Source organism: Cervus canadensis, chromosome 1, assembly GCF_019320065.1.
Source record: "Cervus canadensis isolate Bull #8, Minnesota chromosome 1, ASM1932006v1, whole genome shotgun sequence".
Taxonomy (NCBI): Eukaryota; Metazoa; Chordata; class Mammalia; order Artiodactyla; family Cervidae; genus Cervus; species Cervus canadensis.
In genome coordinates, this window is record NC_057386.1 from 31,122,523 (window position 1) to 31,147,809 (window position 25,287).

Genomic DNA, 25,287 nt, shown 5'->3' on the forward strand with positions numbered 1-25,287 from the left:
GATTCAATGAAGATGTGACAAATGAACAGAAACCAACCACTTGACGAGATAGGGGAGAGTGTTCTAGGAAGGAGGAACAGCAATGCCAATCTATTGAGTGGGAAAGAGCCTGGTTTGAGAGGTGGAAAGAATAGGGGAACAGCAATAGAGATCCCCCGCCCTGGGCAGGGGGTGGGTCATGGGGTCTTCTAGGCAATGATAAGAAGTCTGGTTTTTTTCGAGGTACAGTGGAACACTGGGGAAGTCACAGCAGGATTTAAGCTGGGTTGGTCATGCCCTGATTTATATTAAAAAAAAAAAAAAGAATTCTGACTACTATTGGAGAATGGATAGTGAAACAACACTATTAGGTACAAGAAGATGTTTCAGGAGGATTTTCAAGTGGTCCAGTGGCTTGTGGAGAAAACAGAAGTAGAGAGATTCAAGATATATTTTGGAGGTCAAAACTAGAAGATATACTAATAAGTTTTTTCTTGGAAAGACAAAGAAAGGAAAACAAGGATAATTAATCACATTTGTGATTTGAGTAACTAGCTGCATGACATAAATTTACTAAAATGAGGAACTAAGGAAGGAACACATGTAGGCCAAGAAGGAAATAGGAATTCTGTTTTGGAAACACTCTTTGAGATACCATTATACATACACAAGTGAAAGTGTCAAGTAAACCTTTAAATATCAAGTCTCAGAAGGTCTTGGTTATATTCCAACCACTAGATCCTCAGCATTCCACCTCACCTCATTTCCTCAGCCTGTGAATTATGTGAACTAATAATAAAAATATGAATTTCCCAGGTATAAAAGTATGAATAGATACATACCTAAATATCACAAATTAGTTCCTCTGACCATCTCTGGTTTTGTTTTCCCCCTGATCTAAGGTCTGAGAGAGAGAGAGAGAACATTTCTCTGGCTCCTACTCTTTCACTTACAAGAGGGCCATCTGGGGGTTTTCTCAAGCTCTATTTTTAAGTGACTCAAAGTTTTCTAAACATTCTAAATTGGAAAGCCTTACTTTGGACAGTTCTTAATGAGCCTTTAAAAAAAGAATGACTACTAGAGACTAAACTAGAACTGGCCTTCTCAAATTTACTGCTATGTGTTCAAATATTCATGTAATCAGGGAACACATAGACTGTCTTGGCAAACAACTTCCTGTTTAATTTTTAAACTGCATTAAGTGGCAATAATTTATACTCAAGTGACAATAATAATTTACGGGGCTTCCCTGGTGGCTCAGTGGTAAAGAATCCACCTGCAATGCAGGAGTCACAGGAGATGAAGGTTTGTTCCCCGGGTCAGGAAGATCTCCTGGAGAAGGGCATGGCAACCCACTCTAGTATTCTTGTCTGGAGAATCCCATGGACAGAGGAGCCTGGCAGGCTACAGTCCATAGGGTCGCAGAGTCGGACACAACTGAAGCGACTTAGCATGACAATAATATATAGTCAAGGGTGCTAGCTTGGTATAATACAAATTGTATACATGTATTTTTAAGAGGTCTGGTTCCATTCTCAGAATTCTGGGAGGTAAGGGGAAAGAATAAGAGGCTGGAAAGCTGGCATATTTAGCAGTAGTTTGGGCTTCCCTCATAGCTCAGTTGGTAAATCATCTGCCTGCAATGCAGGAGACCTGGGTTTGATTCCTGGGTTGGGAAGATCCCCTGGAGAAGGAAATGGCAACCCACTCCAGTATTCTTGCCTGGAGAATCCCACGGACAGAGGAGCCTGAAAGGCTACAGTCTATGGGATCACAAGAGTTGGACACGACTTAGTGATTAAACCACCACCACCACCTGAGATGTTTAGATGTTATAAAAAGAGAACTTTTAGTTAGAACAACTTGGAGACAAATGTCACCTGTCCTTCCTTGCTACCCATGACTTCAGAAGCATGAGAGAAGTTAATTTTTTTTTTTAATTCAAGAGCATTTCTCTAGGCTAAAAAAAGGTATACTAGAGTGAACCATTTTTACGTAATAAATTCAAGACCCACTGATCTAAGAAACTAGAAATTTTGAACTTTTCCCCCTCTTAAATGCATTTCCATTTATTCTCAGGAGGAACAATCCAATGTCAACCTCTCCAAATTCCGCAAGCTCCAGCACGAGCTGGAAGAGGCCGAGGAACGGGCTGACATTGCTGAGTCCCAGGTCAACAAGCTGCGGGTGAAGAGCCGGGAGGTTCACACAAAAATCATCAGTGAAGAGTAACTCATCCAAATGCTAAAAAGTGACCAAAGAAATGCACAAAATGTGAAAATCTTTGTCACTCTGTTTTGTACTTATGATTTTTGCAGATAAAAAATTTATCTGCAAAGACCTTGTGAGTCTCTTTTTTACACCGTGTCAGTTTATCTTTTGGCGCCACAAGAAACAAACATATTACTTATAAATTATGGAGAAGTGTTTAGTCACCAAAAATAAAACATGGAACGAGCAGCCAAGCTGGTCCCTGTTAGGAAGAGCCCTTAAACACCACATGGCCCTGTGGGAAGAGCAGGTAAAGCCTAGAGGCAGATCTTAGACATCCAAAACAAGAGTATGCAGAGCCGAGTGTAAATCGCACTTGGCAAAGCATCAGCTAGTTATCAGGAAAAAACGATTTCTCTTAGTGAGTTTACTGACCTTCTTCATAAAACGGTAGGAAATCCTTGATCCTAAGACTGAGAACAAATAAAACACCAATTACCTACATAAAAGAAAAGAAAAAGTTGAAAAAAAATTGGAATCGACATGCAAAAGTATTTAAAATGCAAACTATATCCACTAAGTTGGGACTAGGACCCCTTGAGAGGGAAATATGTTCTATAGATTTTCTGGAATTGTTAGTTTTTTTGCTCCCTACAGATGTTCTGCTGTTTGTTTTACTGAGTCTTCTCAATTGCTAAGAATGAATATATTTTCAGTAGTTCTGTCTCTGGAAATTTCTGTACTTTTTATAAGGCTTTCTCCTAGTACTTCTACTAGCAACAGAAGGTCAATTTATATTTCCAAAAAGTCGGTTCCCTACTGTCATTATTTTATCTTTTGGTTCCTACACTGTGCCTCTCTACAGTGTACGACAATTACCATCATTACTCTAATTGGTATTACTACTATAGATTTACATGTGCTGAGGCCAGCATGGGCCTTCCCCTTATTTTTCAGGCAGGGAGCAGGTTAAAGAGCATTATCTTGTCTATTAGGAGTATATACAACAAAGGTCTTACAAGAACATTACACACCTATTTAAAAGGAATAATACAAAATAAAATGTTTTTAATTACATTATCTAGTAGCTTAAGTTACCCAACTGTATCCTCTGGACCTCAGCTCCTGGGGACGATTCCCTCCAGGGTATTACACACCTCCACCTGGTTTCTATCAATCATTAGAGACAACTGTTTAATGCTACACCTCGAGTTGCACTTTAAAATACTTTATAAAGCAGCTTTTAACAGTCCTTAATATATTATTAAATTCTCTGCCAGTGGTTAAAATCTAATATTCCAATCTCACATTGCCATTTCATTTGGCTACTGACTTAATGAGAAAAATGAATAGGAAAATGGACAAATGTTAAGCAAAGAAACAGGAAAGAAAGGTAGACTCTGATAATGGCAGCCAGTCTTAGTGGGACCTCACTGAACACTGACTCTCCTGGAAAACATGAGATTCCTCATGCCCCCTGGAACATGCTCCACCTCTTGGCTTGAACTAAAATCTGCCACCCACTAAGATCAGTGCTTCTCTGGAAGCACTTGTAAGAGCTGACCATTATTCTCTAATACTTTAAGAATGCCTTAGTCCTAAGCTAGAAATGATAACCCCCTTGACCCCCACTGCTATTTATCCTCTTACAGAAAGCTCTTGTTTGAGAATCATGCTGTTCTGCTATTGATGACACCTAATGACTTCTCATTCATTGAAGATTTTGGCACCTCTCCTCTCTCCATGCAATTCACACTACATTCCTGGTAGACTTCAGTGCCCACATGGATGGTTCATCCAATACACTGACTCCTACCTCCATTCCATCTCTTCCACAGCCTCACTCTAGAAAATGCCTAAACTTCTAAGTCACCAAATCAAGCATCTCTCTCCTGATTTTCTAGCTTGTTTGTTGGACTATTCTCAACATAACAATTCTTCAACTCCATTGACATTTCCAGTATTTTGACCTTTTGTTTCTTCCATATCCATCCGCCCCTATTTCATCTTTATTTCTTCCCCAACTAAGCAAAAATTCATAATTTGGCTTTTTGTCTGTTCTACTGACAGAGTCCTAAACGTCCTTGCCATCTCCTATCCCCTGTCACACTTGAGAGCAAATACACTAATGAATCAAACAACTCATTACTCCACACTTCAGAGAAACTCCCAATCACTAACCCCAGTGACCCTTCAGTGCTGGAGTTACACAGTTAGCTTTCTCACTCTTATTTCTTTCTACTTCAAATCTCCCCACTCTCCTCAAATTTCCATTTCCCTCTTTGCCTGAAAAAATGATCTCACATCCTGCTTAAAAGAAAAAATAAACTGGATGTCATCAGATGAAAAAGGTCACCCATTTTTACTGCAAAACCAGTTTTATCCTTCTGATGTGGAGGTCTCTCCACTGATTCAGGGCCCTCTCCTCTGCCTGGGTGTGAGTCTCATCCCTTCCCCCGACTTAGAATATTTCTACAATGGATTATCCTTTTCTATCAGTTTTATTTCCAATCTCTCCCACTCTACTATATCCTTTCTTAAACTCCCTTGGCCCTACCTTTTTTCTCCAGCTATTGAGTCACTTCTCTGCTTTCCTTTACACAGATTCTCAAAAGTGTTATATATACAAACTGACTCTACTTCCTCACCTTCCACCTACTCCTTGCTTTAGACTTTTTAAGAACTACATGATCAATCTATCTACAACTGGGCAAAGTTGTAGCTTTTAGGTAGAGAATCCCCAATAGCTCTACCTGTATAACTCAGCCTATATGTCTTGGTCTCATCCATAGTTTCTTCTTTCATCTTTCAGTTCCAAAACTAGTGCATGTGTTTGATAACATTTATGTCTATCATTTAGATATTAAGTTCCAGAAGAAGTAAAAATAAATCAGTTGTGAAAATGTTAAATTTGAGAAAAAATAAAAAGAAGTCTCTTCTTTCTGGCTTCAAGACTAACATTTTAGGTAAGTCACCAGACTTCTGTGAATCGTTTCCATGGAGACTGGGGGAGGGGAGGCGGGGAACAGACTGACCAACTCTTCCACAGTAGTGTATCAAAGAAATAAAACATGTAAAAGATTCAATCTGCAAATGTATGAAAGAGAAATTCTAAGTTAATAGGATATTTGAAAACAGTAGTCACACTGATCGGTCATTTAAGCTAGCAGATGATAGCCAAAAATATCATATCAGATCTCAGTCACACAGAGTAGATAGGTTTCCTGTCATGTTCAGCAGCAGCTGTCTGTGGCAAAACCACCAAAATCCAGTTTACATATACTATGGGCATATGTGACAGCCCACTCATGTTCTCAATTCAGAGAGAGAGAGTCTTACGGATACCATAGCTTTCCTCCCACCTTAAATAAAAATGTGTATTACCCACCTCATTTGAGCAACAAATAGTCATGAGGATTTGCCTGTTAACTAGGAATGTGTATTTATGTCTCCTTCCATTATTCAGTGGAAACATACATGGAATATCACATGGCATCTTGCTGTTTCCTCAGTGAAAACATGTGAACTGAAGACAGCCATATCCTCCAGAAAGGAACACTCTAAATCCTATATGACTCCACCACTGGTCTGTCACTACTGCCTAATCTGAGAATCTGCCTAAACTTTCTCCTTCATGTTTAGGCACTCAGACTTGAAAAGAATCCATCACTAGTGTTTCCAAGATCCGGACCTGGGCTAGAAATTTTCTGCTTCAATATCCATCACTCACTGCTTCCAATCATACTGTCGGATCTAAAATTCATCCCAGCTCCTTAATGGCGCTAAGGGCTAACAAATCCATTAATTCTAAACTCCTCATGTCAAGCTCATTCTGTTGGACCAATTTTATAGGAGAATAGTGGGAACCTGGCTATGAATGCTGTGATGAATGATGCAACAGCAAAGCTGGAGAAATAGCCTTAGAAGCACTGAATCCCCATCCCTATCAAATGCCTATAAAGAACCCTAGATCATCCTCTGTCAAATTATTTATAGGTGTCAAGAAATATTTCTAATTATATCCATTCACAGCCACAGTCAGTGAATATTGTGTAAAGAGATTGCCAAAAAAGGTTTTGCCAAGTAGGTTCCCAGATGGGACAGCTGAGGCGGCTGCTGTGTTTGCAGAACGGTCTCTATAAAAGTGGAGTTGGGATGCCTCCATCCTGTCCTTCCGCAAAAGTCTTTAAGGTATGTATACGTGGAAGAACACTTGGCTAGTCTTACACTCCTGATGAAAATGATTATTCACTTAAGGGAGATGGCTACTATTTCCCAAATTTTAATTTCTCTCTCCGACACGCCTAAGATGACATCGTACACAATATAGTTACTAATATTTTGTGATTAAGTGGGAAAAAAATGAAAGAATCTGCATTCTCTTGTTTGTCTTTCAACAGTAGTTTCTGCTTTGAGCCTGCCACCTTCTGCATCTGATAACACAAGAGGTAAGAGTAATTTATTATTACACTCTAAAGAATAAAGGGATTTCTATATTGCTATGTCTTAAAGAGCTACCAGTTTATTTTCTAGTTTAGTACTGGGAATAGGATACAAGAAGCAGTTCTTCTTTAAAACTGGCTTCTCATAAAATTTTGGCTTTTCAGACCACTTACCCATACAAAATCTATGACTCTTCTCTTTGACATGTGAGAACTTCAGAAAGAATGCAAAGATCACATCTAATATTTAATATGAACTATTACTGCAACTTAACCACTGAGGATATTATCAGAAGGGATAAAATCAACAACGTGCAGCTATAGAAGTCAAAATTTCCAGGTGCCAATCCAGGCTTTGCACCAACTCTAGTTGCCTGAGTCAAGCCAGTTGGCTTTGCGTATCTTAAAATACAGCATGTTGCAGTGGAATTAGCACTGAACCTGGACTTAAGACAATAGGGCTCACATCCTAACACCACCACTCACACATTTGGAACACTGCATGACTCTTCACTTTTCTGGGCCTCAGTTTCCTCACCAGAAAAATAAGGAAGCTGAATCCTGCGTGACTACTCAGGTGCCTCCAGCTCTTGTAAACTATGATCTAAGTCAATGGTTCCAAGGACTTCTCCATGGAACTGAAACATTTAACGGATCTCCCTCACTCCATGTATTGGAACGTGTACTTTTACTATTACACCAGAAATATACATAATGATAAAAATCTACTATTTTTAATAACTATTTTGAATGAGTTTATATTTAATATAGCAGCTATGTTAGATATATTCATTAAAAGAAGAGAAAACATAGTTTGGGAATGTTGCTTGTTCCAACTTGAGACCATTATCACTGTGCGGGTGGATTCAAGGACCTTGGGGATCCTTGGAGGTTTGTGACCCTCACGGTGGGAAATGATTTATCTCAGACTGAAATGAGAAGCATCCTTTCTGAGTTCTGTGGATACACTGCACCGTAGTAATCTCTGCAAAGTAGGATATTGTTAATTCAAAACTGCCTGGTGTGAAAACAAACACAGAAACAAAAAAAGCTTTTCGCCTTGCAAGAGAAAGCCCTAACATTAAATGTTTCAGTATCTGAAAATATGTCTAAATTTCAGTATTGTCAAGAGACTATTAGAGGTACAAATTAGATAGATTTCAGAGATACGGTATGTGGCAAACACCCAAACCTTCTAAGTCGAGGGAAGTTTAATCCTGATGATTAAGGACCAAGACTTCTTCTGGAAAGCCTACAAAATGTTGAGGCTGTTGCTGTCATTGCTGTTGGCAACCAACACATGGCTTTTCACCTTCTTTAACTCTGGTCACTCATCTGGGCTAGAGGACTTATTTTCTCATAGTTAATTTGTGAGTGAGGAAAAAGTTCACTCTGGCTTGAAACTTTATACTGGCTACCCATTTCAGAAGAGAGATTTAGAGGACTGGTCTATTTTTTAAAAGAAAGAGAAAGAGGAAGATATAGATATAAATATGTACCTAAAATAATAAGAATCAGATAAAAGCAACTAGTATGCTGAAATCTAGCTTAAAAAATCATAGACCAAAGATATACAATCACTATGAAATTTTACTAAGAATTCAGATGTTTTAATTCAAGAGTCTTTTAAAGTTATCTTCTGTTTAGATAAACCACTGACTTCCACAAATTTTAAGAACAGATTATAGGAAAAGACTTTTATATGACTTAGGACAAAATCATTTGTTGCATTTTCAGCTTTCACTGTACTTATCCTTTTACTTACTTAATACCTTTGAATTAATGAGGAGTATATTTGTGTTTATCAGCTGTTTTCAACATGGAATTTTGTTCAAAAAACAGGTTTACCTTTTGATACATCCAATTTTAATAATTTTCACGTTCAATTAATAAATCCAATTTTAATAATTTGAGACAGGAGGAAAATTTGCCTGAGTAGTTGAGTTTTTAAAATAGGTTCATTTAGATGGTAAAGCCATTAGAAATAGTTATTTTCCATTTATTTTATGGTCACAATGTCAAAAAAAAAAAAGGCAGGGGGTTTGGAAAAGTAAACAAAAAAAAGGCAAGGAGAAGAAAAAATTCTGAACACATCGGAGATGTTGCTGGTTGAAATGTCAATTACTCCACATTTGTCAAGGATGGCTAATCATATAGATGATAGGATAGAGGCTTAAATATCACAAATACTAAGCTACCAAGATAAGACTTTCAAATCAGTGATCTACTCTACCAGCACACTGGCATAGTACACAGGAGTAAGTCCTCAAGTCAGAGTGAGGAATAAGCACAGCCACTGAAGTATACTGACCAAAAAGCAATGGGAAGAGGTCCACCTGCACCCTGGTTCACCATCCAGCTGGCTCTCCATCTAGGTATCCGCTGCCCTGCTGCCACCAGTAACCTGCAGCCATGAGTTCCGACGCTGAGATGGCCATTTTTGGCGAGGCTGCTCCTTACCTCCGAAAATCTGAAAAGGAGCGCATTGAGGCCCAGAATAAGCCTTTCGATGCCAAGACCTCAGTCTTCGTGGTGGACCCTAAGGAGTCGTTTGTGAAAGCAACCGTGCAGAGCAGGGAAGGAGGGAAGGTGACAGCCAAGACCGAAGCTGGAGCGGTGAGTAGAGCATCTGGAGGGGATGAGATGGGGCTCCACTGCCAGTTAGGGGAGCTGACAGTTCTTTGATATGGCCTCGATTACTTGACTTGACAGACAGTGACTGTGAAAGAAGACCAAGTCTTCCCCATGAACCCTCCTAAATATGACAAGATCGAGGACATGGCCATGATGACCCACCTGCACGAGCCCGCTGTGCTGTACAACCTCAAAGAGCGTTATGCAGCCTGGATGATCTACGTGAGTTTGTTCTCATGGACTCTGTTCACACAGGTGGTTAATATTTTGAAAAACAGTATTAGTGTCCTCATGAAATAATTATATTCCTTTTCTCCTTTATGGTGCAGACTTACTCAGGCCTCTTCTGTGTCACCGTCAACCCCTACAAGTGGCTGCCCGTGTACAATGCAGAGGTGGTGACGGCCTACCGAGGCAAAAAGCGCCAGGAGGCCCCGCCCCACATCTTCTCCATCTCTGACAACGCCTATCAGTTCATGCTGACTGGTGAGTTGGATGTTTTCCATGTGCATCTTTTTAGGAGATGAGACTCTAGGAGAGAGAGACTAACCATAGGAGAAAGAGACTCTGCTCATCTCAACACACTCTTTGAGGTGGTCCCCTAAATGCCATTGTACTTTGCCCAGAACCAACCAAAACACACTCGAAATTTTAAGGTGTATCTGGAATTAAAGTGATCATACTGTGAATCTTCTTCCTAGAATGCTGTCTCAGCTAGACCATTCTAAGGCACAATGGCACCTTGGGAAAAGGACTGAGAGATTTCCTCTTCAGAGAGAGCAGAACATCAAAATGAGCCTTTAGTTTTCCCTGAAAATACGACTAAGGCCATGATTACTTCCAAAGCTACCACCTTTACTATACTGACTCCTTCTCCCATGCTAAAAATATCTCTAATGCCTTTTTCTTTTCATTACTTCTTGTACTTACAATAAACATGCTGCTAACTTGTCATCTAAATCCATCTGAAAACCCCAGTCCACTTGTGCATTTAGTGTGGAGTATAAACAGAGAAAGTCTGCTGCTTCCTTGCAGCATTCTGTTTCAGCAGTGATCTGTAAGCTGATGTGATGGGGGGAGCCTCAGGGAGCAGGAGAGAGGGGAGCTGGAAAAGGTGCTGGGTCTGGGGACCACCAAGCCCTCAGGATTGCTGAAAAATACTAGGTTCATGCCATTTTCTTAATTTACCATTTACAAATATATTAAAAAATGGTATTGACTGCCTATAATTTCTCTTTTATAGACCGAGAGAACCAGTCAATCCTGATCACGTAAGTAGACGTGATGCTTTGTTTTCACGACTGACATAGCTGCTGGCTTTGGGACCGCTACTGACTTGGTTTTTGTTTGACAGCGGAGAATCCGGGGCAGGAAAGACTGTGAACACGAAACGTGTCATCCAGTACTTTGCAACAATTGCAGTCACTGGGGAGAAGAAGAAGGAGGAACCAACTTCAGGCAAAATGCAGGTGGGTCAGGTTGCCAGGTCAGCATGTGGGCTGTCAGGTGAGAAACTCCCAAGCCCCAGATGTGAGCACTGCTTTTGCCTTGGCAGGGGACTCTGGAGGATCAGATCATCAGTGCCAACCCCCTGCTGGAGGCCTTTGGCAACGCCAAGACCGTGAGGAATGACAATTCCTCTCGCTTTGTGAGTCTCTGGGTCACAAAAGGGTTTTGTCAGGTCTTAAATGCCCACAAAGGCATGTCTCAGTTGTTATTTCAATCTCTTTTACTCATGTGCTGTTTTGTATCTAACATCGTCTTTTTCACTTGCAAGGGTAAATTCATCAGGATCCACTTCGGGACCACAGGGAAACTGGCTTCTGCTGATATTGAAACATGTGAGTAACAGGACGTCCTAAATGGAATCTGGAGTGACAGTGATGGACTGGAGGAACATCTTCCAGCTCCTGCTGGGCCTAGGAGCCTGTGCAACACCAAACATGCCCTTGGGAAATGCCAGTCTAACCAGACCCGAAGGTGTGCTTCACCCAGTTCAGTCAGGAGCTAACTCTGCTATAGAAACTGCCAGGAATTGCTGGGCTTATCAGAAGGATTTCAGCCTCACAAGACATTTCAAATTTTTCTAAGAAAAAACTAAGACTAGGGGTGCATTAGTTGGGTTTAGTGTATGAAATTTCCTCCGTAGTGTGAGCTTGATAAATATTGCTCTTAGTAACTACTCTATTATTAAGTGAGCAGAGACCCTGAGGAGGAACAGGTTATCAAGAACCAATTGTCAAGGGTCCTATGTATGAGAAATGAATATGTCTTGAGACAGACAACTTTAGTTTCCTTCAAGAGGGGTAAGAGTAACCACAGTGGTAAAGACAAAATTATGCGGTACCTCATCAGACCATTAGCTGAAATCACAAGGGGCCAATGAAATTTTTACTTCATGAACCTACGATCCAAAGTCACTCCAAGAACTTTATAAATTTTCCATCTAATTCCATGTCCACTTGCCATTGCAGATCTTCTGGAGAAGTCTAGAGTCACTTTCCAGCTGAAGGCAGAAAGAAGCTACCATATTTTTTATCAGATCATGTCTAACAAGAAGCCAGAGCTAATTGGTACGAAAGAGCTTAAATGTATTGAGTTAAAAGCTAACATCTTTATTAGTCCCTTCTAATGCAAAACATACACCCTGAATTCTATGTACCCAGAAATGCTCCTCATCACCACCAACCCATATGATTACGCCTTTGTGAGTCAAGGGGAGATCACAGTCCCTAGCATCGATGACCAAGAAGAGCTGATAGCCACAGATGTAAGTTTCACATGCACTTTTTAAAATGAGCTGTTATATATGGGAATGACAGTGACAACCCTGCTGTAGGTGTGATTCAGGACACAGTATAAATTCTCCTGAATAAGTTTGTGTCTTATGTCCTAATTCTGTCCTCTCATCTCTCCTGGCAGAGTGCCATTGAAATCCTGGGCTTCACTTCTGATGAAAGAGTGTCCATCTACAAGCTCACGGGGGCAGTAATGCATTATGGGAACCTGAAATTCAAGCAAAAGCAGCGTGAGGAGCAAGCAGAGCCAGATGGCACTGAAGGTACCAAATGAACCGCCAACTGGGTTAAGCGAGAGAAAATAGGCAACTCCAAACTCATGTCTCCTTTACACCTGAGCATCTGATGGACACACAAACCAAACCCCACATAGCAGTGATTCCCTCCTTACTCTGCCCCTAGGTGTTGTGGGGCCACAGTAGGCCATGCTGGATGTCTGAATTGTGTCTCTGCAGTTGCTGACAAGGCCGCCTACCTCCAGGGTCTGAACTCTGCTGACCTGCTCAAAGCCCTCTGCTACCCCAGAGTCAAGGTCGGCAATGAGTTTGTCACCAAAGGCCAGACTGTGCAGCAGGTAAGGGCACAACCTCTGTGAGTCACACATTTTCCAGGCCTTCAGGTCATGTCTTTAATAAGAGCAACAATTATTACTCTGTCCATGAAGGTATATAATGCAGTGGGTGCTCTGGCCAAAGCCGTCTATGAGAAGATGTTCCTGTGGATGGTCACCCGCATCAACCAGCAGCTGGACACCAAGCAGCCCAGACAGTACTTCATCGGGGTTTTGGACATCGCTGGTTTTGAGATCTTTGATGTGAGTAAGCAGAAACTTTGCAGGAGAAAACTTTACCAATCTTGCTGCTGCAATCATTACTAGAAAGGGTCTATAAAACAACAGCTAACACTATAACACCTTAAATTGACACATGGAAGACAATCAAAAAGTCCATGAAACGGCATCAACTTGGTGTTCAAACTCCACCAATGTCATTTCCTACCTGTGAACTTGGATAATGGAAATGATATTGACCCCAAACAGGGTAAATTCAACTAAAACCTGTATAGAAAGCATGTAGCACCCCAGATAACAGATCGACTTCCGTGAATCTTTTGCAATTACAAGATTTCTGGATTTAAAGACTTAAGCACCGTGCTCGCTTTGGCAGCACATATGCTAAAATTGGAACAGTACAGAGAAGATTAGCATGGGCCCTGAGCAAGGATGACACGCAAATTCGTTCCATATTTTTAACTGAAGAGGATCCCGGACATGGAATATTTGTTATAAATAAATAGTGAAAACCTAAAAAAGACCTAAGCACCATCCCCCAGCACACAGTTAGCACTTTCATAGTTAGCAGAGATGGCTGTGTGGGAGACAAGGACAAATTCAAAGACCAATTCTGAGACTCCTACCTGCCCTCCATGGCCAGTAGAGGGGATGGAAATGGCATGATAAAGAAACTCAAATTCATCTGCTTAAGACAGAATACCTCCCATACAGTTTACCCAAGTCTCCTCCCCAACAGCAGTGTCTCAGGTGTTCTGATCCAGAGGTCTCATTTCCACAACTTTCTCTGGGTACACTCATGGACACTGGATGAGATTTTCTGGGTTTAGGAACAAAAGCATTTCCAGAAATCCTCAACCCAACATGGGAAGAGAGGAATAATCTTGTTCCAAGCAACAATACGAAGAGTAATCCACATGTTTTCAAATGAGAGCTAAGGACAGTGTAAACCGGCAACCTCTTTGAGAGTTTTCAATAACAGTTTTTTTTTACTGAGATATAATTCACATCTCATGCAGTTCACCCTGTTAAAGTACTGAATTCAATGGATTCTGATATATTTACAGACCAGTGCAATAGATTTTAAGACATTTTCATCCCCCGAGTGGGCAACCACTCCCCACTAAGCAGTCAGTTCCCATTTCCCTCTTACTTCACCCCCTAGAAATCTGTTTCCTGTCTGTAAGGATATGCTTAATCTGGACATTTCATATAAATGGCATCATAAACTACGTAGAGCTTTGAACCTGGCTTCCTTCGCTCAGCCTAGTATTTGCAAGGTTCACCCGTGTCTCGGAACCTCTTTGACCTCTGTGTATGGGGACATCGCTCTGAGTCAGGTTGTGTTTTCATGCAGGGAGCAGTTAGGCTAACTGTGTAAGAAGAGTCCTTTCGAGGAGAAGCTGTTATCACGAGAAGAATGTTCATTTGTATTTTCTACTTATTTAGTTCAACAGCCTGGAGCAGCTGTGCATCAACTTCACCAATGAGAAACTGCAACAGTTTTTCAACCACCACATGTTCGTGCTGGAGCAGGAGGAGTACAAGAAGGAAGGCATTGAGTGGGAGTTCATTGACTTCGGGATGGACCTGGCCGCCTGCATCGAGCTCATCGAGAAGGTTCGCTTTCCTTTCTCAGACCACAGGTCACCCTGCTGACCCGTATTTAAAAGAAAATCACAAATCTCACTGCACACTCTGGTAAAAGGTTTCTATTGGTAACTAAGATCAGGGAAGGTCCTTTGGCCAACTCTGAGGGAGATGATCTGATGAAAGGAGACTGAGTCTTTCCTAGAGTCCAGAACTCTACCCTTCCTCATAGTCTGATGACAAGTCTGATTCTTAAACCATCTTTCCTTATTAAAGAGCTCTGAGGAGAGCATGATTCACTTATTTCTTTGTCAGTTTTGGAGTCATCACTGCTGGCATTTGAAGGTGGAGTTCCTAGCACTTTAAAGCAGGGGCTCTCAGTTGTGCCAAAGACCCTGCAAGTACTGAGTAAACCTGCACATTCCCCTAAACTCACCCTAGAAATAGTTTTGGGTAAGGGTGGGGTAGAGCCTTGGAATCTGCATTTTTACCAGGTGTTTCTGACACAACCTATTTGCAAGTCACACTTGGAGAAACATTGCTCCAAGGCTTTGGGGCAAAGACAAACTTCACCGGAGGTCCTTCCTTATTCATCCTACTCCCCATCATATCCCAGAGCCCAGCACACACCTGGGTGTTGATAGGCACCCAATTAATACTTGCCATTTAACAATTTCTGACTGAAGAAATGAGTTTTCACTAACTAAAGAATGATACGATATATTTACTCAAGTCAGATCAGAATGCTACCCATTATTTCTGCAGGCAGACAATTCAAGTGGCATGTTTCTTTTCATTCTCTCAGCCTATGGGCATCTTCTCCATCCTGGAAGAGGAGTGCATGTTCCCCAAGGCCACAGACACCTCCTTCAAGAACAAGCTTTATGAACAGCATCTTGGAAGGTCCAACAACTTCCAGAAACCCAAACCTGCCAAGGGCAAGGCTGAGGCCCACTTCTCCCTGGTGCACTATGCGGGCACTGTGGACTACAACATCACTGGCTGGCTGGACAAGAACAAGGACCCCCTGAATGAGACGGTGGTTGGGCTGTACCAGAAGTCTGCAATGAAGACTCTGGCTTTCCTCTTCGCTGGAGGTCCAAGTGCTGAAGGTCATTTTTAAGATCAATTATATATCCTTAAGAGTCTCAAAACAGAATTACCTTGCTTATCAGAGACAGATATAGCAAAATCTACCATTGAAAATACTGGCCAATGTGGAGCTAATAGAAAGAGGTATATTTAATAAGCATGGTATCATTCTAAGATCACAGACTTTCAAAGCTACAAGTTGACACTATGGATCCTTTGTCTATAGCCTCATTTCACCAATGAGGAAACAGAGACTCCAAGAGCTTAAGGGACTACTCGGATTATAGAGCTCATTTATAGCATTTTAACAATATTGGGTTTTTCAAGGATTCAGCTAAGCTAGAAACGAGGACATCTTTTGTCAGCCCACCAGTGCCTAAGAAATTGAAGTTCTATTCTCCTAAACCCCAAATGTGCAAATAACAGGACAAAGGTATGGGCAAATAGGAAATAAGACTTCCTTGCAGGTTACCAGAGGTTCACCCACCTGGGACCAAGCATGCAACTGCCTTCCCTCCAGGAATTGTGCGCACTAAGGAGGCATTACTACTCTGTCTCCTGGGCACTTCCTTCAGAGGACAGACTTGGCCAGTTTGGAGTAGCTGTGTCCCATCCCTTCCCCACATATATTCTTTGCACCCACAAGTTTTTTTTTTGTTTTTGTTGCTGTTGTTCTAAATGCCTATTACATGAACCAACACATATTTTCTTAATCTAAAGTTGAAGGGGGAGAGACATGGAAAGAATAGGAATGACACAAGTGAATGCATGCAAATTTAAATTCTCAAGGGAATTTTGGCAGCCTTGATGTCTATGGATCATTGTAAATAATTTTAATTTTTCCATTTCATATTTCAGAGGGTGGCGGTGGAAAGAAAGGTGGCAAGAAGAAGGGTTCTTCTTTCCAGACTGTGTCAGCTCTTTTCAGGGTACAGTATATTCTTGAATTCCAAAGGATTACTTTTAAAAAATAGTATTACCATAACTTAAAAAAATTATTTTAAAGAAATATATGGAGAAACTGAGGTAGTGACATACTTAAAAAAAAAAAACTGGAAAATTCCTTAAGGAAAAATTTAGCAAAAAGACCCATGGTGTGTCTCTTCTTCACATCAACTTTTAGGATAAATTAATCATTTACCCCTTAAGCCCTATATCTAAAAGCTCTGGTAGTAAGCAAATTTCACATGAAATCAAACCCTCTTTGAAGCAGATGTAGTCAGTTACATCTACTTCATATGACTGAAGTCTCAATACAAATTTTCTCTGATTGGCAGTGCTTGAGGAAAATAAACTGAAGTTGGCTGATTTTTTGTAGTCGATAATTTCCTCTCTATACTGCATACATACGATTTCTCCTGGTCATTATGACTAATTCTTCATTGAGACAGCTCATTAAAATATGAAATGGGGGCAAATTCACTAAGGATCATTGATAGGAACTCTCATGTTGATGCAACTAGAAATTATTTTGAAACTTTTAACATGGTTCCACAGGAGAATCTGAATAAGCTGATGACCAACCTGAGGAGCACTCACCCCCACTTTGTACGCTGCATCATCCCCAATGAAACTAAAACTCCTGGTAAGGCACTTCTGATACCCAGACAAGCTCCAGTGTGACTTCTCAGGAGACTATTATATGGAGAACATGTCTTTTTTTAGGGGCCATGGAGCACGAGCTGGTCCTGCACCAGCTAAGGTGTAACGGGGTGCTGGAGGGCATCCGCATCTGTAGGAAGGGCTTCCCCAGCAGAATCCTGTATGCAGACTTCAAACAGAGGTTTGTGTCTCTTTATTTTTCTCTTTTAGTGTGTTAGTCTATATAAAAATTGCCACACAGTTCATTTGTAACACTTTTTCTTGAAAAATGAGCTTCAGCCATTTTAAAGGTGATTGTAAAAGAAAGAAGCCTTGGTTTATATAGTCATTAAGTTTTTCATCCTATCTTCTCAAGTTTTACAAAAGGCATTGATGGTTTTAATGGAATTTTTTTCTCCAAAACTCTAATTTTTTTCAATGGTAGCTACCAAGAGTTTCATTTTTTTTCAGCAAAAACCCACATTTTCATTCTTTTTATTCTGACAGATATAAGGTTCTAAATGCAAGTGCTATCCCAGAGGGTCAGTTCATTGACAGCAAGAAGGCTTCTGAGAAACTTTTAGGGTCTATTGACATTGACCACACCCAGTACAAATTCGGTCACACCAAGGTACCAGCAACCCTAATTTCTATCATAATTCACCCCCTTTGGGCTTTCTTATGAGCAGAAGTAACATATTTAACTTGTTCTTTGGCAAGGTTTTCTTTAAGGCTGGCCTGCTGGGAATTCTAGAGGAGATGCGAGATGAAAAGCTGGCTCAGCTCATCACACGCACTCAGGCCATTTGCAGAGGGTTCCTGATGAGAGTGGAGTTCAAGAAGATGGTGGAGAGAAGGTGAGCAAACAAGTACAAGTCTCATTTCTCCACATTTTCATAGCTTAGCCCAGTCATTATTTTTGTTGAGAGATGTTAACTTTCCACATTCTTCTTCACTTGCATCTTTTCTTCCAACAGAGAATCTATCTTCTGCATCCAGTACAATGTCCGTGCTTTCATGAACGTCAAGCACTGGCCCTGGATGAAGCTGTATTTCAAGATCAAGCCCCTCCTCAAGAGTGCAGAGACAGAGAAGGAGATGGCCAACATGAAGGAAGAATTTGAGAAGACCAAAGAAGAGCTGGCTAAGTCAGAGGCAAAAAGGAAAGAACTTGAAGAGAAAATGGTGACTCTGATGCAAGAGAAAAACGACTTACAACTCCAAGTTCAATCTGTGAGTATGAGACATTGCACAGTTCAGCTACATACCATCCAATCACTGACTGGATATGAGGCTTTTTTAAACTGAAGGTTTATAAATAAATGGTTTCCACTGAAACATTTGTTGTAATTGTTTACCCTTCAAAAATTCTAAAACTCAGACCTAAAGAAGAGTAGACGCAGTCACAAATTATGTCCTATACGTTCAATGCACATTCATGCATAGTTCAGTCATCAGTGAGCAAAGTCACACACAAAAAAATCCATAAACATTTTCCTTTCTTTCTAGAACCTTCCCTTGCATTATAATGTTCTCCTCTTAATAAATGTTTTTGTGCATAGAATGGAAGTTATGTTGTTTTTACCAGGACAGAAAAAAAGAATAAATTAATCCCCCCTCAAATGTGAGAAAACTGATCCCTAGAATGAATAAGTAACTTTTCCAAAGTAGCCAAGGAGCAGATTTTGCCAAAAGGCTAATTTTACTGATTTGACCTTCCACACATGGATATTTGGAAGAAATTCACTATTATATTTATTTAATCAGTAGACTGCAATTACTAACATTTTGTCCATTTGATTAAGTTGACAGGTTAGTTGGCATATGTGTTGACCATTCTCACTGAGTCATGGAAGTTTACTCCCTTTAATACATTGTTGTGTATTTGCAGATACAGCTTAAACAAATGAATATGTTTCCTTTCCCCCTCTAGGAAGCAGATGGCTTGGCTGATGCAGAGGAAAGGTGTGACCAGTTGATTAAAACCAAAATCCAACTTGAGGCAAAAATCAAAGAGCTAACTGAGAGAGCAGAGGATGAGGAAGAGATCAATGCTGAGCTGACAGCCAAGAAGAGGAAATTGGAGGACGAATGTTCAGAACTGAAGAAAGACATAGATGACCTTGAGCTGACACTGGCCAAGGTTGAGAAGGAGAAACATGCCACAGAGAACAAGGTACAAATCGTGACACATTTTAAAGTGTTTACAAGTGCGAGCTTGTAACTGATGTATTTCAACTGCATGTTTAATCCTGAAATTATTGAATATGAAAAGATAATACTGCTATAATTATGTCATCTCTTTAGTCTTCATCATCTTTATCCATTTACCTTGACCTTTATCTCCCATATTTTTCAGTTACATAGGCCTGGGTTAACTTCTTGTTTCCATTCTTCATCTCAGGTTGACATTATTCTAAAATATTACCATGTTTCTCATCAAGGCAACAGGATGTCATTAATATTCCTGTAATTTGTTTAACTCTAAAGGTGAAAAACCTCACAGAAGAGATGGCAGGCCTTGATGAAAACATTGCAAAACTGACCAAGGAGAAGAAGGCCCTTCAGGAGGCCCACCAGCAGACCCTGGATGACTTGCAGGCAGAAGAAGACAAAGTCAACACCCTGACCAAATCTAAAACCAAGCTAGAACAGCAAGTGGATGACGTAAGTGTGAAAAACACAGTGTTCCCTCTTAAGGTGAAATAAACAATTGTGACACACAACTATCAGGGATGCTCATAAGCCTTTAATTGCTGATTTGGAAATAATAATTAAAGCTTTCATGCTATTTGCTATATCTTTAAAAATACTCCTGTGTCTTTGAAAGCTACGTTCAGTGCTTAACAACTGAAACAAATAAAATGCATTATAAACTTAGCTTGAAGGATCTCTGGAACAAGAGAAGAAACTGCGCATGGACTTGGAGAGAGCCAAAAGGAAACTGGAGGGTGACCTAAAATTGGCCCAAGAATCCACAATGGATATAGAAAATGATAAGCAGCAACTGGATGAGAAACTTAAAAAGTGAGTATGACAGAATACATTTGTAAGCGGCTTACTATCTGGATCTCAAAAATATTCCTTTATGGCACACAGAAAAAAACAATACAAATAATGACATCTTTGACTTTTGTACTTAATCAAAATGTTACATTACTGACTTATAAAACATGTACTTAGCACCTCCTTAACACCAGCCATATAAAAATGTTCAGTTACACATAAAAAAGACTGGCAAGAGGACACAGCGTGAGCTAACATGCTGCTCGCCTAACAGGAAGGAGTTTGAAATGAGCAATCTGCAAAGCAAGATTGAAGATGAACAGGCCCTCGCGATGCAGTTGCAAAAGAAGATCAAGGAGTTACAGGTAAGTCCATGGTTTCCATCAGTCTCATGCAACATGACAAAATTCCCAATGAGCTCAAAGGAGCTCACAATGAGCTTCTCCCCACCTCCAGGCCCGCATCGAGGAGCTGGAGGAGGAGATCGAGGCCGAGCGCGCCTCCCGCGCCAAAGCAGAGAAGCAGCGCTCAGACCTCTCTCGGGAACTGGAGGAGATCAGCGAGCGGCTGGAAGAAGCCGGCGGGGCCACTTCCGCCCAGATTGAGATGAACAAGAAGCGCGAGGCCGAGTTCCAGAAGATGCGCCGGGACCTGGAGGAGGCCACGCTGCAGCACGAGGCCACGGCGGCCGCTCTTCGCAAGAAGCACGCGGACAGTGTGGCCGAGCTGGGGGAGCAGATCGACAACCTGCAGAGGGTCAAGCAGAAGCTGGAGAAGGAGAAGAGCGAGATGAAGATGGAGATTGACGACCTGGCCAGCAACATGGAGACTGTCTCCAAAGCCAAGGTATGTACTAACCTGTCCCATTTCATCTTATTTACCATGACTCAAAATGATTGAGTTTCTATATGATCTAATCTAACTGTACAAGCCTTAGATGTTATCTCAAACTTTAAAATTATTATTAATAGGTATTACTATATTGAAATGAATCATTTCAATCTTCCTGTCTCCTTTGTAGAAAAATCACTTTAAACTTTGTCACTATTACCACGAAACAATGAAAATACAGAAAAAAAAACTTATGTAAAAACCATATTCTCCATGATGCAGAATTTAAATGACGTTCTAGTTTTCCAAAAGACAATAATCTAACTTTTAAATAGCTCATTTATTCATTTAGCCAAAATCAGGTGCCTCTGACTTCGCATCCAAGGCACTGTGCAGGGCTTTGCAGTAGAAAGGAAGGTAAAGAAAACTCAGCCCCTTTGTGCAAAGACTTACAGACTTACAAAGAGAAGTCTCCCCAGACTTACAAAGGGAAGCATGTTATCTTTCCCTGTTTTCTACTTCCCACCACAGGGAAACCTTGAGAAAATGTGCCGGACACTAGAGGACCAACTGAGTGAAGTGAAAACTAAGGAAGAGGAGCAGCAGCGCCTAATCAATGAACTGTCAGCCCAGAAGGCACGTCTACACACAGAGTCAGGTCAGTGAACGTGGAGAGGCTGGAGTGCAGGGTACACCTATCAAAATGGAATCATTTCTTTGGCCAGGTACACCCCTTTATCATTGATATGTTATTCCTCTGTCTTTTTACTGTGAGACAGTAGGATGATTACAAGTTATAATCAGAAAAAAATTTAATCTCAATGGGCTGAAGAGATTTTTTTTTTTTGGCTCAGCATTACTCAAACCACCCCCTCTCAACCTTAAAGTACCAAAGAAAACTCCCACACTTTTTGAAGAAAAGAGCAAGAAATAAACTTCTCAACAGTTTATTTGAGTTACTCTCAAATAAAGCTCTTGAGTTACTCTCCTTGTCATATGAAATAACAGAGTTCTGGTGTTATTTCATTCATTAAGTTATTCTTCACCTAGACAACAGAACTAAATCACCACATTCTGTCTCTCACAGGTGAATTTTCACGACAGCTAGATGAGAAAGATGCTATGGTATCTCAGCTATCCAGAGGCAAACAAGCATTTACGCAACAAATTGAGGAATTAAAGAGGCAGCTAGAAGAGGAGACTAAGGTGAGAATTCTCCAGTTGATACATTCAGTCACTTGAACTCTGCAACATGTCACACTATCCAACTCCACACTGAGAGTATCAGTAATCAGAACATAAACTTATAGTGCACACTTTCTGTTGGTCCAGGCCAAGAGTGCCCTGGCCCACGCCCTGCAGTCAGCCCGCCATGACTGTGACCTGCTGCGGGAACAGTACGAGGAGGAGCAGGAAGCCAAGGCTGAGCTGCAGAGGTCAATGTCCAAGGCCAACAGCGAGGTGGCCCAGTGGAGGACCAAGTATGAGACAGATGCCATTCAGCGCACGGAGGAGCTGGAGGAGGCCAAGTATGAGCTCTTAGCAAGGCGGGTGGAAAGAAATAGAAGCTTTAAAATAGTGAAGAAAAAAGAAAGAGACTATCCCATGGAGATAGGGGAAGGATTTCAGCCTAAATATGCAGAGTGGTAGACTCCACCATATTCTCCTTCTGTCAGCCCAGTGTATATCCACTAGAGAATGGGCCAAGACCAGAGCCCTCACCCTATTCTGGTCTGTTACAAAAGCAACTTAAATTTCTTTCCACCAAAAAGAATTAATAACTATCAGCATATCCTTTATGAATTAAGAATAATTCATTTTCTTTAATATAAGGAAAAACAGAGGTACTGAGACTACCTAGTACATTATTATGAATATTATAATTAACAGCAATCCATTTATCCTTACCTGGAGTATTATTAGTTCAGAATAAGACTATCATACTTTCCTGTCATTTAACTAACAACCAGTACCAATGAACTTACTAATTACACATGCTGTGGAATAAAACTCATGGGAGGTACACATGGAAGGAATATAACCATTATATTCTAGTAAAGGACGTTTTCTAAAGTTTGGCTTATCTCAGCAGTTGTTAGAATTAAACAGAATGAAAGAGTTTGATGAGCTTTTGTAGAGGAAGCATCCTGGTTATGAGTGTGGGCTGAAAGGGAGCAATAAGGCTTTGGAGAAGTGTAATAAGGGAATAATATTATTCTCTCAAGGGACCAAACCCAGAAAACTATTGATTAATTGTATGACATTGACCGTGTCACTCTGGGCCACAGTTTCCCCCTTTGTAAAGAGGACAATACTAGAAAATGGTTGAGGATCCTATTCAGAGTTAAAAGTCTTTAATGCCGGGCTTCCTGTTCATGGCTGTCCCTTTTTCCTCACCCTCACATCTTCACATTGCTTGCTCCACTAAAGTGCTTACTCAGAATCTCCACACCCCCTCAACCATTACCACCAGCAAACACACCAAAATGACCTCATACATTGTTGAATATCTCCAAGATAAAAAAAGAATTCACTAGGGAAAACAGAATCACAGGAGAGATAAAACAGGTGCTAAGAAGGTATTTTAGAAAACTGTAATAACTTATGGGCAAAGGAGCAAAAAGTCTTGGGGAAAATATGCTAGCCAGCAGCTTTATAAAGTTCATGGTGGTAACTGACTCTGTGCTTGGTCACTCACACTGACCAACTTCTCAGGAAGAAGCTGGCCCAGCGTCTGCAGGATGCTGAGGAACATGTAGAAGCGGTGAATGCCAAATGTGCCTCCCTTGAGAAGACCAAGCAGCGGCTCCAGAATGAGGTTGAGGACCTCATGCTCGACGTGGAGAGGTCCAATGCTGCCTGCGCGGCTCTCGATAAGAAGCAGAGGAACTTTGACAAGGTGGCTCAGCCTATACAAACTCCACCCGTGTTTTATTAATATTTAGTCTCCCTTTCTTCATCAGCTGACAATTTATTGTTTTTCAGATCCTATCAGAATGGAAACAGAAGTATGAGGAAACTCAGGCTGAGCTTGAGGCCTCCCAGAAGGAGTCCCGCTCTCTCAGCACTGAGCTGTTCAAAGTCAAGAATGCCTATGAGGAGTCCCTGGACCAACTTGAAACCCTAAAGAGAGAAAACAAGAACTTACAGCGTGAGTCTTTGTAACCTTTCTATTTCAAAAATGGTAGACAGGTATCTTTTCAATTTTTCATCTTTCTCAACTGAACTTTGTATTTTATTATTAAACTACAGAGGAGATTTCTGACCTGACTGAGCAAATTGCAGAGGGAGGAAAGCATATCCATGAACTGGAGAAAGTAAAGAAACAAATAGAACAAGAGAAGGGTGAACTACAGGCTGCTCTAGAGGAAGCAGAGGTACATGTTTTGTTTGCTCACCTATGCATTATACATAAATTGAAAAATTAATAGCCACTGAGATCTATCACGTTGCAAACTTTCAGGGGATAACTCATGTTATTCAGTAAGAAATATTGAATTGTACCTTAGGAATATAGAGTAAAAGGCTAAACTAAGCTGTATTAGAGTTTGTGAGTTTTTCTAATGCCTTCTTGAAGAAATCATCATAATGTACCCCCCAAAGCACTCCTTAGATAATTTAAATGTTTCTTTTTCTAAAGGCATCTCTTGAGCACGAAGAAGGCAAAATCCTTCGCATCCAACTTGAGTTAAATCAGGTGAAATCAGAGATCGACCGGAAAATTGCTGAAAAAGATGAAGAAATTGATCAGCTAAAGAGGAACCATCTCAGAGTTGTGGAGTCAATGCAGAGCACCCTAGATGCTGAGATCAGGAGCAGGAATGATGCCCTGAGGATCAAGAAGAAGATGGAGGGAGACCTCAATGAAATGGAAATCCAGCTGAACCATGCCAATCGCCAGGCTACTGAGGCAATAAAGAATCTTAGAAACACACAAGGAGTACTGAAGGTACATTAGGATAAACAAACATGGCGTCATACTGTCTGGGAGTAATTGTGTGACTCAAATTTTAGTATTTCAGGAGGACTATAAGCCATAAGTCATCTGAATAGTACAGTAATTAGTTGAAGTTTTGCTGCACACAGTTGAAAAAACAGCTTAATTCTTAAAAGCCCAGGGCAGAATTTACTTTGTCATTTGAAAAGAAGACAAAGTGATGAGGGGTGACAACACAGAGGTAGTAATGAACAATTTTAGCTACATACCACTGCACAAATCACTTCACTTACATGGACTGCATGTGTTTAATGTATAAATAGAAACATAATATGTATATCTCTGTTTATTTAACATTTATAAAATAAGACCATTTTATTAGCTCATCTCTAAGGA

The 25,287-nt window shown here is 40.7% G+C and overlaps 2 protein-coding genes, 2 long non-coding RNA genes and 1 pseudogene across 5 annotated transcripts in view; 3 read left to right on the forward strand and 2 right to left on the reverse strand.

Moving 5' to 3' along the window:
* The window catches only part of LOC122445049 (myosin-1), a 24,879-nt gene extending 22,562 nt beyond the window's left edge, over positions 1 to 2,317 (forward strand). Inside the window, exon 40 of one of the 2 annotated variants that reach the window (XM_043474039.1) lies at positions 2,059 to 2,317. In XM_043474039.1, the coding sequence (XP_043329974.1) occupies positions 2,059 to 2,211 (153 nt within the window). In that variant the 3' untranslated portion in view covers positions 2,212 to 2,317. Of the gene's footprint in view, positions 1 to 71; positions 352 to 2,058 lie in introns of those variants that run through there. The other variant, XM_043474043.1, reaches the window with a different exon arrangement.
* LOC122445150 overlaps positions 1 to 25,287 on the reverse strand; it is a 154,201-nt gene that overhangs the window by 112,666 nt on the left and 16,248 nt on the right. The gene's annotated exons all lie outside the window — the stretch shown is intronic.
* On the reverse strand, positions 906 to 18,194 carry LOC122445165. Its single transcript, XR_006270464.1, has 4 exons — positions 18,093 to 18,194; positions 14,636 to 14,640; positions 14,545 to 14,552; positions 906 to 916 (listed from the first exon to the last, which is right to left on the reverse strand). It is a non-coding gene; the product is annotated as an uncharacterized LOC122445165 (long non-coding RNA).
* The window catches only part of LOC122445065 (myosin-4), a 19,929-nt gene continuing 3,668 nt past the window's right edge, over positions 9,027 to 25,287 (forward strand). The window contains exons 1-32 of the mRNA XM_043474052.1: positions 9,027 to 9,248; positions 9,345 to 9,488; positions 9,596 to 9,752; positions 10,510 to 10,537; positions 10,621 to 10,735; positions 10,822 to 10,914; positions 11,044 to 11,107; positions 11,741 to 11,839; positions 11,933 to 12,036; positions 12,189 to 12,327; positions 12,520 to 12,638; positions 12,729 to 12,878; positions 14,304 to 14,474; positions 15,250 to 15,556; positions 16,395 to 16,465; positions 17,034 to 17,121; positions 17,202 to 17,319; positions 17,625 to 17,748; positions 17,838 to 17,974; positions 18,095 to 18,350; positions 19,051 to 19,293; positions 19,608 to 19,784; positions 19,999 to 20,144; positions 20,398 to 20,488; positions 20,580 to 20,969; positions 21,486 to 21,612; positions 22,042 to 22,160; positions 22,287 to 22,483; positions 23,670 to 23,853; positions 23,940 to 24,105; positions 24,207 to 24,331; positions 24,595 to 24,903. Coding sequence (XP_043329987.1) covers positions 9,045 to 9,248; positions 9,345 to 9,488; positions 9,596 to 9,752; positions 10,510 to 10,537; positions 10,621 to 10,735; positions 10,822 to 10,914; positions 11,044 to 11,107; positions 11,741 to 11,839; positions 11,933 to 12,036; positions 12,189 to 12,327; positions 12,520 to 12,638; positions 12,729 to 12,878; positions 14,304 to 14,474; positions 15,250 to 15,556; positions 16,395 to 16,465; positions 17,034 to 17,121; positions 17,202 to 17,319; positions 17,625 to 17,748; positions 17,838 to 17,974; positions 18,095 to 18,350; positions 19,051 to 19,293; positions 19,608 to 19,784; positions 19,999 to 20,144; positions 20,398 to 20,488; positions 20,580 to 20,969; positions 21,486 to 21,612; positions 22,042 to 22,160; positions 22,287 to 22,483; positions 23,670 to 23,853; positions 23,940 to 24,105; positions 24,207 to 24,331; positions 24,595 to 24,903 — 4,962 coding nt within the window. The 5' untranslated portion in view covers positions 9,027 to 9,044. The remainder of the gene's footprint in view (positions 9,249 to 9,344; positions 9,489 to 9,595; positions 9,753 to 10,509; positions 10,538 to 10,620; positions 10,736 to 10,821; positions 10,915 to 11,043; positions 11,108 to 11,740; positions 11,840 to 11,932; positions 12,037 to 12,188; positions 12,328 to 12,519; positions 12,639 to 12,728; positions 12,879 to 14,303; positions 14,475 to 15,249; positions 15,557 to 16,394; positions 16,466 to 17,033; positions 17,122 to 17,201; positions 17,320 to 17,624; positions 17,749 to 17,837; positions 17,975 to 18,094; positions 18,351 to 19,050; positions 19,294 to 19,607; positions 19,785 to 19,998; positions 20,145 to 20,397; positions 20,489 to 20,579; positions 20,970 to 21,485; positions 21,613 to 22,041; positions 22,161 to 22,286; positions 22,484 to 23,669; positions 23,854 to 23,939; positions 24,106 to 24,206; positions 24,332 to 24,594; positions 24,904 to 25,287) is intronic.
* LOC122425160 lies at positions 13,215 to 13,314 on the forward strand (annotated as a pseudogene).